This window comes from Cottoperca gobio, chromosome 21, assembly GCF_900634415.1.
Source record: "Cottoperca gobio chromosome 21, fCotGob3.1, whole genome shotgun sequence".
Lineage (NCBI taxonomy): Eukaryota > Metazoa > Chordata > Actinopteri > Perciformes > Bovichtidae > Cottoperca > Cottoperca gobio.
The window spans coordinates 15,263,622-15,277,890 of record NC_041375.1 but is presented as its reverse complement, the minus strand read 5'-3'; the positions used below and the strand labels follow the sequence as shown (position 1 = coordinate 15,277,890).

General features: G+C 39.9%; 1 protein-coding gene across 4 annotated transcripts in view; it reads left to right on the top strand.

Annotated features, from left to right (window-relative positions):
* col4a2 (collagen, type IV, alpha 2) overlaps positions 1–14,269 on the top strand; it is a 70,944-nt gene that overhangs the window by 35,421 nt on the left and 21,254 nt on the right. For all 4 annotated transcript variants that reach the window (XM_029458956.1, XM_029458957.1, XM_029458958.1 and 1 more), the window contains 10 exons: positions 11,499–11,633; positions 11,728–11,772; positions 11,874–11,990; positions 12,088–12,156; positions 12,286–12,321; positions 12,465–12,518; positions 12,688–12,723; positions 12,855–12,896; positions 13,924–13,995; positions 14,151–14,195. In XM_029458956.1, coding sequence (XP_029314816.1) covers positions 11,499–11,633; positions 11,728–11,772; positions 11,874–11,990; positions 12,088–12,156; positions 12,286–12,321; positions 12,465–12,518; positions 12,688–12,723; positions 12,855–12,896; positions 13,924–13,995; positions 14,151–14,195 — 651 coding nt within the window. The remainder of the gene's footprint in view (positions 1–11,498; positions 11,634–11,727; positions 11,773–11,873; positions 11,991–12,087; positions 12,157–12,285; positions 12,322–12,464; positions 12,519–12,687; positions 12,724–12,854; positions 12,897–13,923; positions 13,996–14,150; positions 14,196–14,269) is intronic.

The window sequence follows — 14,269 nt, the reverse complement described above, 5'->3', positions numbered from 1 at the left end:
GACACCTTCTGTTTCCTGCTCAATCCATCTCCCTCAGCGTCTCATTGGAAAACACATACAGACACATACCATGTTTTCCACATCAATCTAATCTGTCAACTCTGCATTCTCACAATAGGAAAGTTGGGTAAATAAGGTGTTAACGATGGACGTCCTCTGGGATGAATGCTTTTGATTTGCAGACAGCAGTCAAGAAACGTTATGGTCGACGAATAGGGTCCTCGGGGCTTTAGAAAAAAGTGGATAGAGTTGTGAGTCACCACGGCAACGCCATGTGTTCCCCATCAGGCCTTGTTGTGAAACCTACGTCGGGGGCCGGCTGCAGAGGAAACGATTACATCTCCTCTAAGTCCTCTCATATTTATTCCACTTTTCTCAGAAAGACATGTTTTGAGAGCAGATTGTTTTCTCAGGAGCAATGGTGCAATTGTGTGATTTTGGAAATGTATTGTAACATGTGACTAAAGTTTTTATTTTATTTTATTCAATGGCCAAGGTCAAAGTAAAACTCTGCCCTCAACATCTTCCTGTAATTAGGAATATCAACTAGATGTAATTTACATTAATTCCCATGGTAATCATCTGAGAAGCCAATAATTTAGTCAATTTACCACATACATACAAGCAACTTCGCACCGATTTGCTCCCTTGCGAAATTTCCAGGTATGTGCACTAGCTGGAATGGCTGTAGGCGTTGCATCCCCATGAGGGAAAATTAAAAACTTTCCAGATTGGCAAAATTGGACTGTGGGCTGGGCCAGCTGGGATGAGTCGGTGGGTACAAAAAGAGACCTTGAGGATATCATGGGTATCCCCGACACTAATGTGACTAGCTGCAGTGCATTTCAATCAGGGTCAAGATCACAGCTGGGTATTTGACTATAAATCTAATTTCACAGACTTGGGTTTTTCCCATTGCTGTGTTTTTTTGTTTTTGTTTTAAACATTTGTAAAGTGCTTTGTAATGCTACTTTTAATTAATTTAATTTAATTTTTAATTAATTTTCTTTTAATTAATTTTCTGCCAATAGATTCAATCAACATTATAGCACTACCATTATTGTTTTTACTGATACTCCTACTAGTGATATCATTGTTTTTACTAAAAAATAATAATAATATTAATAATAATAATAGTAAAATATTTTTTATCCGTGGAACCATCTTCAAAATAACATATCTTAATATATAAAAAAATAAATATGAAAAAACTTCCTCGCACTTCATCACAGCTCATGTGGCCTCTCAAACTGTAACCTTCCAAGTCAATATACATAACTTTGTGCCCTTGGGTGCGATGTACAACGTCAGAGAACAGCTTTGTTGAGGATATTGAGTGATCCTTGGTGGACTTTTATAAACAGAAGGTCACTGCGCCCTGGGCGATCCACTGTATGGAAGCAGTAAAGGCATAATAATTACAGTGATAAATGTAACAGTGGTATCATAGAGCCAACACACCCATGATGGACCACATTACACGCAGACTTACCCTCATGCAGACATACGATACAGGCACACAGGTGGTTGGTCTCTGAGGTGAGGGCAACACCATATTGAGACTGGCCATTTCTCGATCTTTCTCACACACACACACACACACACACACACACACACACACACACACACACACACACACACACACACACACACAGGCTGCAGCTGTGTCCTGTTTAGACACACATGTGCTTGGAGCACAGACTTAAGACGTCTCATTCCTCTGACGTGAGGCAATAGCACAGGTGTCGGGCCCCAGAGACCCCTGGGATGGCTGGAGGTCCAAGCTGTTCTGTTCTCAGCCTGGGATCCCCCCCTCGAGTCCAACACACACCCTCACATGAAGACTCACACACACACACTTCAGTCCAACAAGTCATTAACAGCCCTTTTTCTCTGGGCTGGATGCTGTCAGATTTCTGGCAAATGCGTGTGCACGTGCTCGGTGAAAGTGACACACGTGCATGCAGAAATTAGCCCAGAGTCTAAACACATTCATTCTAATGTAAACCTCTCAAAGCAGCCAAACCACTCTGTGACAAACGGCTAAACAAAGAGCAGCAGACCTCCATAAGAAACAACGCAAGTGACAAGAAATGTCGTCTGTTTTTTCGTCCCTCTACTTCATCCCTCTCTCGCTTTGCATATGAAACATTTTAAGTGAATGAGTCAGAGGAACTGATGATGAAGTTTCAAATTGTGTTTTCACAAATCTGGCCGGAGGTTTGTCTCCACAGCAACAAAGCATTTTAACTTTCTCACGGATAATTCTTTAGTAGATACTGTTTTTCATATGACGCCGTTCCACCTGTAGCCTGCATGGCCTTGTTGCTTTTTCAGTGACTCAGTGTATCATTATATAACCGCTCTGATCCACCACGGTCTTCAAGGATTTTCAGAAGTAGGACATTTTCGTCCAGCCGGGAATTGGGAAAGCTGACCTTCCTGATTTGAGCCAGTATATCTAAACACACTCTAATAGATATCTAAACATCATCTACAGATGTTTATTTATTCTTCCTGAGTCCTCCTCAGGGCATCCAGTTAAAGACCCTCTTCGTCCTCCAAGCGAAGCCTCTCACCCCCCCCCCCCCCCCCCCACGCCTCCAGGGGAGCAGAGCCCCATCTCCCCCCTGGGCATCATGCAGAAAGGGATGCGGATCTTCAGGAAATGAGCCCTGGAAAAATGTATCCAAGAAAAACATGTGAACTGGGTCGCAGAGCAGTGGAACCAAATACATCAAGTGTCTGAGCGCTATTGTGGGAGTGGGAGAGAAACGACATTTAGTGTTTACATGCTGTAATTCACCTTCCTGGTCTCTTTTCTTCCTTCCTTGTTTCCTTCTTTTCTCCTTTTCTTAATTTCTTCCTTTACTTTGATCTTTTTTGATACATCATTCTTTCTTTGCTTCCTCCTTTTATTAATTTCTTTATTTTTTTTAATCATTCTTTAACATCTCCCCCTTCTCCCTCCTCTTTTCATACCACCTTTCCTTCCTTCATTCATCTTTGCAATGTTTTCTCTTATTTCCTCCGTTATGTCAATACCCTTCAAACCGAGTACTTACTGGGTGGATAAACCACCGCTCTCCACACTTTCTGAATCTGGGAAGCTACATCTGACACATTTTGTAACTTTCCTCACGCAGTGTTTGGCCAGGTGGGAAGATTTTAACTTCTTACACAAGCTCTCATTTTTTATTCTTTTCGTATCTACGAAACGAGGCCAACACCAGGAATGCCTTCAAGGAAACAAAAACAGCATTTGTTCAAATATCACGTCTGGTGCAGCTCTATGACAGCAGACTTTGTCCCACAGCAAACACAAAACACTTTTTCCCTCTGACGTGTTCGGATGACATGTCGTACACACTAAGTTTTGAGCTAACCCAAACCTTCCATCCACCTTGTCGACATCACATACTGTAAACCCTCAGCAGGCAGCTCACAGAGACACTCACCATGATTGTACAGTTTACACAAGTGAGTGTTGTGTGAATGTAAATGCACCCGCTCCGGTCTGTAGATGTTTCTGTGGCTGTCAGTGGCCTGCCCCACATTGATGACATCAGAGGATAAAGTTCACACTGCATAGCATCAGCCTCCCCTCACTGCAACACTTTCTATTTAGATTCCATTGTTATTTATAATTAGATACAGTATATACAACCACTAGCAGGGCAAGCCATCTGACATGTTAGGTATTAACATTGTTTGCAAGAGTAAATGTAGAGTTGAATATCCTAAAAGAGACAGGGAAGCCTAGTTCTTATGTGAGTGAAAGGTTGTAAAACTTATTTTCCAGAGATTAGCCATGGACTAAACAGTACATATCTTTCTCAAGCTAAAGCTTCAACATCACAAGACAACAAGTAGAAGACACAACATTTTTAACCCAAGCTGGTACAGTCCAAATATTTGTTCTATATATATGTTCATGTTAACTGTTTTTCTGCAAGTCTTTTTATTTCTTGCCTCAAGAATTACAAAATGTTCCGGTTTTTCCGGACAGACAGATGGAATAACAGAGGAAGCTTCCGGCCAGTTGTTTATTAATTTATTTTATTCCCCTCTGAGGTCAGAGGTCTGCGCATTGGGCTGTGGGTTCCCATCCTGCTCTTAGCGGGCCATTCCCAAACTGTCCACCCCAGGGGACAGTCTGGGTCCAGATGAAATTTATGGTGTCAGACGAAAGAACTTTTAATAGATCTGTGATTTAGGAATGAGAAATGCAAACACACCCACATGCACAGAGTGGGAGGACAAAGAGAGAGAGAGTATGGTTACTGCATCTTATACATTGTGAAGAGGAGGGATTTTCTCAGAGATTTCTTGATATAGGTCAGATGTCATGAAGATCACTTGCACGTTTACAGAATTAAGGCAATGAATTGGAAATGTAAATATGTAGGAAATCCTAGTATCCTAGTAGGAAATCGTGGATTCATAAGCATGTATTATGGGGGGAAAAATTGTTTTAGGCAGAGGGAAAATGGAAAAACAAGATAAATATATTCTACATATCGCTGACTGATTAACATTTAAACACAGTACCAGGCTGGAAAGCAGTGTTTTACTGCTGTTTGTGGTTGAAAGGTTGTTGGTGGGTATTGGAGCAACTCTTCTTTCCTCGTATTTGCTCCTTCCTGTCCTTTCTGGAATGCGTCTTGGTTGACGCGCTCAAACATTACACAGAGTTCACCGCATTCTTTGTCACTTTTAATTTCTCATTCAGACTCCATCATATTATGTTTTTCTTCCTTTTACAAGCAAACTTGCAATAAAACAAAAACAACTTAAATCTACTTTTTCTCAGTGTAACGCAGCGATCAAAAAAATGTATAACTTCAAACCAAAAAAGACGCTGTCTTAATGACAACTCCCAAAAACTAACAACTGTGCGTTAGGTTTTGTTAGGCAATGTGTGACTATACAAATATCCAATAAACAAGTAGAAAAGACTCGATACATTTGAACATTTGTGGTCAGAAAGAAACTCTTTTGGGCTTGTAACCACACCCCACAGTGATGTCATGGTGCACGGACACACCCTGTAGTACACATCACCGGTACAAGGTAAGATGTTAAACTACTGGAGACCAGCACAATCAAAATCACCTGCATATCTGGATCCTATAGTAATTGTTCTCTCTCCTCATCTGGACTCTCACATGTCAAGTTTCACACGAGGAGACCTAACACATTCCTACAGCTGCAAGAGATGGACCTGGGACATCTCTTTGTCAGTGCTGGACATGATATATGAAAAGAAGGGGTTAATCCTTTGAACAGACAAAATACATTTCTGTAGTAGAGATGGGAGTAGCGAGAAAAGACTTAAAGATATTTAAGGATTTGATATCTTAACTGCTGTGTGTTTGCTATTGTTTCTGCGTTGGTGCAGAAAGAAAGAGGGATTTGGTTCACTCTCAGCATCACATCATCCCACACCTTAGCTTCAGTCACTTTGATCATCTAGCCAGGGTCTGTGTGTTTTTATGTGCGTGTTTGTGTGTGTGGTCATTTATGGCCCTCAAATGAGGTGAGAAGTGATCGGATAAAAAGCACACACCAGTTGGCAGACCTGTGTAGGAAGGGCTGGCGTTTTATTGCTCTTTTACAATCAGTCTTCTATGGTCTGTTTTTTAACAAAACCCTGATGTATTGTATATATTTAGAGCCACTCTTTGTTTTAATGCCATGTATTACTACTTCCCTGGGTGGTTTAATTGTGTTATTTTAGTCCGTTTTTATTTCCTCCTGACAAACAACTCTGTCTGTTCTTTAGTCCTTCTTATTTATTTATCTGACTGGGGGAAGTTTGATGATTATAGCCCAACACTGAGGTATGCCTGTTTCTCTGGGGCTGAGAACATAATTGTATGTTATAACCAGAAGTGACTACTATGAGCTTAACCATGAAGTGATTGAAAGTCCAGTAGCTTTGAAAAACTCATTGTCATCAGTGTGAAAATTAAGTTAATTTATGAAATGCTTAACTTCCTAAAGCATCACACACACACAAACACACACACACACACACACACACACACACACACACACACACACACACAAACACACACACAGATCTAGTGTCTGGTTTTGGCTTGTAAAATGTAATTGCCTTATTGGGAGAAGGTCACTTGTATTTTTTATTACCAATTCATTTGGCAATTATTTTCACTTAATAATTAATCGTCAATTAAATATAAGAAAATTGTGAATAATGTACAGTTTACTAAAGCACAAATTGAGGTTTTCTAATAGCTTGTTTTGTCCAACTAAAAAAGCAACAAATCCTCAGAATTGAGGAGCTGGAAATGTATCTGTTGGGCTTTTCCTTATTCAAATTGAAGGCTGAAGAACGTGTCGTAGGTTGTGTAGACTGTGTGTGTCCTCTGAGACAAATTAGCATTTTTGAGGCTGTATACAGTAAATGAAATTGACTCGACTATCTACAACAACTCTGTGAAATTCCTGGAGATTATTGGTCTACCTTCTGCCTGCCTCATTTCCTTCTCTTCCCCCTGTGACTTTAGTAGATTTGACTGCTGATTGATGGCCCGTCGTTTCCCATTATGAAGCTCACGAGACATGAGGCTGAAGGTATGACGTGAGCCCACTGTGACAGAAAGAAAAATAAAGGAGCTTCAGTTACAGAGAAAAGCCAGAGGGCAGAATATGTCTCCTGAGCTTCATAATCTGGTAAAGTCATGACCGGTCTTCAAAGAAAGAGAGGAACTCCGACCTAAACAAACACTCATGTATGTGTGTTCAAGACATGTCTGTTTGAAGAGCTATCAACTTCCTCTGATCTAGATTTCAGGTTCAGTCTTGTGATTTCTACAATATGTTCATCCACTCGCAGTTGCATCACAACTCAAACTTATGTTTTTTCTTTTCTTAAGTGTCTATAGACAACAATGTATGCTCCCCCCCCCCCCCAATGCTGTTTTGTCATCTCTTTCCCCACATAGTCTGTGGCTGCCTGATTTTAAGGCTTACATGTGGTCACTTTTCACCCAGTAGAGACAGGAAGGGAAAGAACACAGGCAGAAAAAAGGAGGGAAAGTAAAGATGCAAAGGGATGTGGGAGCACTCGAGAGTTTGGAGAGCGGAGGGGAGGAAATACTGGGTGGAAGTAGTGTGAGCAGATAAGAAGGGGAAGTATGGAGGCATGAAGGAAGTGAAGCTACGGAGGACTGGTAATTAAAGCGTGGGGAGGACTGGAGAAATATTTAGCTCAGGAGAGAATAGAGGAGAAAATAAATGATGAACACGAGAGTGCTAATGGAGCAATACAATATCCTCCTGTATGAAACGGGTCTGGTTGGTTTGCTAGATGTTCTCGAGGGTTCAAAATAGTTATTACAAAGAGTTCATGAGTACATCTAAAGGCAATTTATTAGGCACACTTGTAAAAATCTAATGCAATCCAATCCAACAACCCTGCCTTAACTTTTACTTTACAAAGATAGGTAGAAGGACACTCAGAGAATGCCAAAGGCCAAATGCCTTGCAACGTCTCATTGTCGGCAATTATTGTTAGTTTTGATTGACTGTCAGAGACTTATTGATTTTAAGTTTATGTTCATTTCTGAGTTTGCTATGGTGTTGAACTGGACTACATTGTAGTGAGAGGTGTTTCTAATGTTTCCCACCCTAATATTAGAAACACATTTCAATATAATCCCTCCAATACATGACCACTAACTCTGATCTCAACAATAGCTGAATTAAGATCTCTAAATGTTTTAACAAAAACAGACCATTTTTATACTTCCAAAGGGTAGAATATGTGGCCGAGTTGTTGTATTGCATTGCATTAGAGTGTGTAGTTGTACCGAATGAATTGACTTTGGAGTGTATTCTTCTTCCAATGTGGAACGGTCAGTTGCACCTGCACCTTCTTCTGATTACTCCCACTCTTGACACAGGCAACACAGACTAACCAAAGCAAGTCGCTTTTTAAAACAAACATGCTCCCTCACTGGCTTCCCAACCAATAACGCACTGTTTTTGATGGGCTCTAGCCAAAAGCCCTGCCGTCAGGGGCTGCCGAGTCCCTGTGGTGGTGCCCCGTCATTATGTTGCCATATAGGTACATTGTTTACCTAACGTATTACTTACTACCTTACTACTATTGTATACCTTAATGTGGGAACCAAAGTTACACATCTGGAAACCATTCATGGTATAGCCGTGGAAAATTTCCTTTTCAGGTCTAACTAAACTGTTTCCTGCTGGACCTTTTATATTTTTGAGTGTTTACAGCAGATGCAGCATTTGTTGCTGCACGTCCACGCACACACGTCCACGCACACACACACACCCACCCACGCACGCACACACACACACACACACACACACACACACACACACACACACACACACACACACACACATACATACATACATACATACACAAGTATGGACTTAAAAACATCTCCATTATCAGCTATGAAAGGAGGCTGGTTTTTATCAGCCCTCTGTTTAAGCCATGCTGAAAGATAAAGACCAGTGCACATAGTGTACCATGCAAGTGCTCGAGACAAGAATCTCTTTTGCACCTAGATGTTTATACACACACATACACACATGCACGGTTTATTTAAAAAATAAGTCACTTTTGAATTATGACACTCCATTCCAGCTCACCTCATTGTTTTACCTCTTCATCTATGTGAATTATAGCTAAATTATCGCTTTTGACAGAACCATTTATCATCAGAAAATTAGCCAGCCTGATTGATTTCCTTTTTATGAGGAGGAATGATTTACAACTATAAGTGTGTGTTGCTAAAGTTCATCTCATTCATGTGCCTGACGGGCTTTTCTATCACTATAACAAGAGAACATGATGTTTCATAGCAAAGGAAAGAGGAGGTCATTTCTTTCCAGATCTGACCTTTAAATCACATCTATTATCTTGACAAGAAGATGCAAATGACTCATTCTGACTATGTTATTTTTAACTAGTTTAAAAACACTGAATGCAATCTGGCACACACTGTTTTATCCCAACTGTCTATAAAAGCTCTGTAGTATTGAAAGCTCCTCATAATGCAGTGAATCAGTGTATATGATATGATCCCTGCCTTTAGAAATATTTTATTTTTTCATTATAGGTTGTGATTTTTTTCCAGTTAGATACCAACATTAGACCTTAGACACCATGATGTCTCATAAATCATATTTTGCATATTGCAGAACAGTAAGAATGGTGAGACCATGGCAAGATATATTGATGTTATATCGCGACAGACTAATCAGTCTAGTCCTCTTGCAGTTTTCATCTGAAAATGTAAGAGTTGACAGCACACAGTATGAAACATCATCCGTTATTCATGTGGGGATTGAGTTGTTTTGACAGGACAGTCTGTTGTCTGCTCTATTATAGACAACAGCTGCAGGGTCGAGATTGAAGACAAAACACACACCTCCTGTTTAAAAAAGCCACTCTTAGATAAAGCTCTGACTACCACACACACACGCACACACACACACATACACACACACACACACACACACACGCGCGCACACACACGTACACACACACACGTACACACACACACACACACAGGCTGCACGTACAAGTGCACACACGTCTAGTAACCACCAGTGATGTGAGTTCAACTGAGGCTTTATCTCACACTATCTGCATCTGATTTGTCTGTGAGCTTGTTTGAATTGTTGTCTGACATTGTTTAGGCTCCCTGCAGCTTTATTAATGCCTTTGAGACCCTTGGCTCAAACTACGTATAAAAAGTCCCAGAGCATTTTTGTCTGAGGACAAACAACATCACTATTTGTTGGTTTCTCACAGGAACACTGTCAGGCCCCCAAACCTCAGAGGTCATCACTTACTAACCGCTTGAACTCCCAGAAGATGCAAACATGCCCAATTCCCATGATATGTTCTCACGTAAACCCTTGTAAAAGCGCCATCCACGTATTCTGTTTCCAACTCTCCAACACTCGTCTGCTTTCTGCCCCCCTTGAGCTTCTCCCCTATCCGTGTCCAGTCCCTCAGTGAAGTAAATGACACACAGACACACACAACACTGAGATACAAGTGTGTGTCTGGATTTAAGGCACCTGTTCGACCTGATCTTTTGGTTGAAGCTCATTGGCCTCACACACCCCACCTGGACTGAACACCTCCTCAATATTCACTACCCTGTCTTGGAGTGAGTGTGTTTGTTTGTATTCTGCGGATCTCCTTTTCATAATGGATTCTATCTATTTATTAGGAGATACAAATTCGATATCTAAACATTAGCTACGGTTCAGAGATCAGAAACATACTTCCACCACAGCCAGACTCACATTTGCTATTCTTCGTATCTGCATCCCTGTCTTCTTTCTTTCATCACTGTCAGTATCATAATCAAATTGTTATATTTAGCGTGCAGATTAGGGAGCTGTCTGCTCTCTTAAACAGTCAGCACCTTGCTTTGTCTGTCAAGCTTGCTTGGCAACTTTGAGTGTTTTTCATTCTGAGTCTGGCTTTATCTACCTATCTACTTCATCTCCTCACGGTTCTATCTGGCATGTCTTGGAATAACATGTTTGTGTTTTTAGATATTAGAGGGTCTTTTATATATGTGTAAGAAAAAGAGGGAAAATATATTTTTATCATGCAGGTTTTAAACTGTATCCAGGTTGATTCTAAAACAAGTAATTTGTTGTTGTTTCTCTCGTTCTGTCTGCTCGTTGTGTCCATAAAATATATTTTTTAAAGAGTTCAGTGAGGTATACATTTATTCCTGCGATGTTTCTGTTTGTTCACATGTATGTATTTAGTTGTATTTTTTTGTTGGCTTTTATGTCCCTGAGTCTGGCAGGCAGTCTTCAGCTGAACGTTAACATTTGTAAGAACACTGTTTGACCACTGGATGGCTGTAGAGAGCCTGGTGTGCAGGAGGAAAGTGTCTCCCCCTTGTGACGCTATCAGTAATAATAATAATAATAATAATAATAATAATAATAATAATAATAATAATAATAATAATAATAATAATAATAATAATAATAATAATAATAATAAGCTTTATTCGTATAGCACCTTTCATACAAGAATTGCAGCCCAAAGTGCTTCACAGCAAAAACATAACAATTAGTACAAGATTAGACAGTAAATACAAGCAGAAATGTAGGGATAGGGAATTGATAGAGAATAGTTTATCTTGTTGCATTGTTGTGATGCTTTAGGTCTAAGCCTTTGATTACACTTGTCCTAATTTCAAAACTTCTCTTCTCTCATTTTAACAGGTAAGTTTACAATGTTTTGTTACCCCATACATCACCATTGTTAGCCTAACTTTTGTTAACTCCTAACACTCATGACATTACTGATGAATAAAAATCAATAGATAATGGACTCTGGTAAATTAGCGTCAAACTCTAAGTCAATGTGCAGCATGTGACAATTTATTTGGCATATTGCATTCTTGACCTAAAGTTAATCAACACATGTTTTACTACCTATCCAATATCAGGGTAACCCTGGGTCTCTAGGTCCTCAGGGTCACCAGGGGCCTTCAGGGAGACCAGGCGATGCAGGCATCCAAGGACCAAAGGGGGAGAAAGGTGACCGCGGCCGTGGTGGATTCATAGGTCCTAAAGGAAATGTGGTAAAATATCATTTTATTTGTTAATCTAATTGTGAAAAACCACAACACTCTTGTTTGTCTTCTTGTTTAATGTATGATTCTTGTCGCTCCGCAGGGAATGACCGGCATTCCTGGGTTTTCTGGAAACGATGGCATACCTGTAAGTCAGTCTGGATGAATGCAAGAGAAGCTCACTGTTTTGATTCTGCTGCTTGCGATGTGTTCTGAATGTTCTGTCGTGAATTTACGTTTGCTCTGCAGGGCCACCCAGGACAAGCTGGACCCCGTGGAAGGCCCGGTGCAGACGGCTGTAACGGGACACAGGGAGACTCAGGGCTACCAGGACAACCCGGCTATAATGGCTCACCTGGTTTTCCTGTAAGTGCAACTTCAAACCTGCCCGGATACCAATCTGTAAAATACATAGAGATTTGAAGTGACCTTTACTGACTGTCTTTTTGTTTTTTTCTCTCAGGGACAACCAGGATGGAAGGGGCAGAAGGGGGACACTCTGGAGCTGAGTGTGTACATGGAGCGCTTCAGGGTGAGTTCATACCATGCCTCACTTTTTCTTTGAAGAACTCCTGGCTTCATAAAATTGCATTTGCAACTTGATATTGTTGTAAAAAACACACATCACTAACTTCATGAATCTCTGACCATTTCTCCACAGGGAGATCCAGGCACACCAGGGGTCAACGGAATATGTGTAAGGCACATTGTTTGAATTATTCATTAATGTGTGCTGATCATAGAGACATGATCAGATAATTGTTGTTATATACAATATTGTCAAATTCTAAATGTCTGTGCAGTCTTTCTTATCTAACGTCTTTATTTGATTTTCGGCAGGGGCTTCCAGGAAACCAAGGTTGGCAGGGTAACAGAGGCTTTACAGGACCAAAGGTGTGTGTGTGTGTGTGTGTGTGTGTGTGTGTGTGTGTGTGTGTGTGTGTGTGTGTGTCTGTGTCTGTGTGTGTGCGTGTGTGTGTGTGTGTTTTAAGTGCAATTTTCATTTAAGTTCTTGAAGCTTGAAACCAAGTGCTAATTAGGATCCTGTTGTGTCTTCTTGCAGGGTCCCCAAGGTACTCCAGGTCCCCGTGGGCCAAAGGTAAATCAACAATAATATATATTTCATATTATATAATATAAATGTGATGTATATATACTGCATAAAATGTTATCAAACAGAAACTTGAATTTATGAATGCAAATTCAAGTGTTTTGTGTTTTTCTTGGCAGGGCACTATGACCACAGTGCTTAAGGGACACAGAGGAGAACCAGTGAGTGACCATGTTTGTCCAATGCATTGCTAATCTCTGTTAGTCAAGTCTACTTGCATTGCTGTAAATCAAATGCTATGACGACAAAATGGCTTGCTGTTGCTGCACGGAAAATCCTGAATAAATTAGGCCACTTCAGTTTTAGCTCTACAACTGTACTTTCCCATGCATTGATTTGCATTGGTGGAATGTAACTAACATGTGCTTTACTTTATTTAACAAGTACTGTACTTAAATTCAGTTTTGAGTTACTTTTACTTTACTTGAGTATTTTAGATTTAATACTACTTTTCAGGTCCATTTCAGTGGAAAATTAAAAAATAAAATAACAAATATTGCACTTTTTACTCCACTACATTTATCTGATTTATCTTTTTTATTAAGATTTTAAGACTGCGTAAGATTATTTATTTAAAATTCTCATAAAATACAATCCTAAAGATTAAATCAGAGTTTTAGAAATTACAAAAAAATAGTGTACCCTCCGTCTAAAACTCTTTGGTAACAGGATAAACAAATATACAATGCAAAATGTCAGTACTTTTCACTATTTTCGTCTTCAAATCGGCAATTGGAATAGAAGTCAAACCAAAAGCAGAAAACAAAAGGTTTTTCGCTTTTATTTTTATATCTATATTATCTGCCCTTACTGCATCAATACAAACACATTGTCATTGGCTATGCTTGCTATAGATAGACAGACGGACAGATGGACGGACGGACAGACATATTTCCTTCTCACATGGTTTCATTTAAATAACTGTTGAAAAAGATTAAATCATCCAATGGCGCATAACAAAATCAAAATGTATCAGAACTTGATGACGCCTCAGATTTATCTAGTGAATATTTGGAGGGTCACAATACAACCATGTTATTGAAACTGTATTAACATGTCAGTGACAGCAGCTATTTTTCTGCATAATGAGTACTCTCACTTTGTTACGTAAAGGATCTGAGAACTGGATGATGATTTGTTTCCCTGAGAGTTGGCTAAATTTTGTTGCATTTCCTACTTTCACCACAGGGGGAAAGCGGACAGCCAGGGCCGCAAGGAAACTCTACTCATCAGCAAGTTCTGCCCCCCTATGGACCCTCGGTCTGTACATGTTCATCATGTTCATCTTTATACATTTACTTATACATTAACCTGCTGTGATGTTCAAAGATGGTCTCTAAAACATGAAATATAATTTTGTGTGTTACGGACACTGACACATGCACCAATAATATCATGTTCTTTTATTATTTTAGGGACCTCGTGGACCGAATGGTCTGAAAGGAACAGCAGGAGATCCAGTATGAATTCCTGAACAATCATAAACTCATATACACGTATTAATATTAACGCCTCAGCATATAGTTTCCTCCTC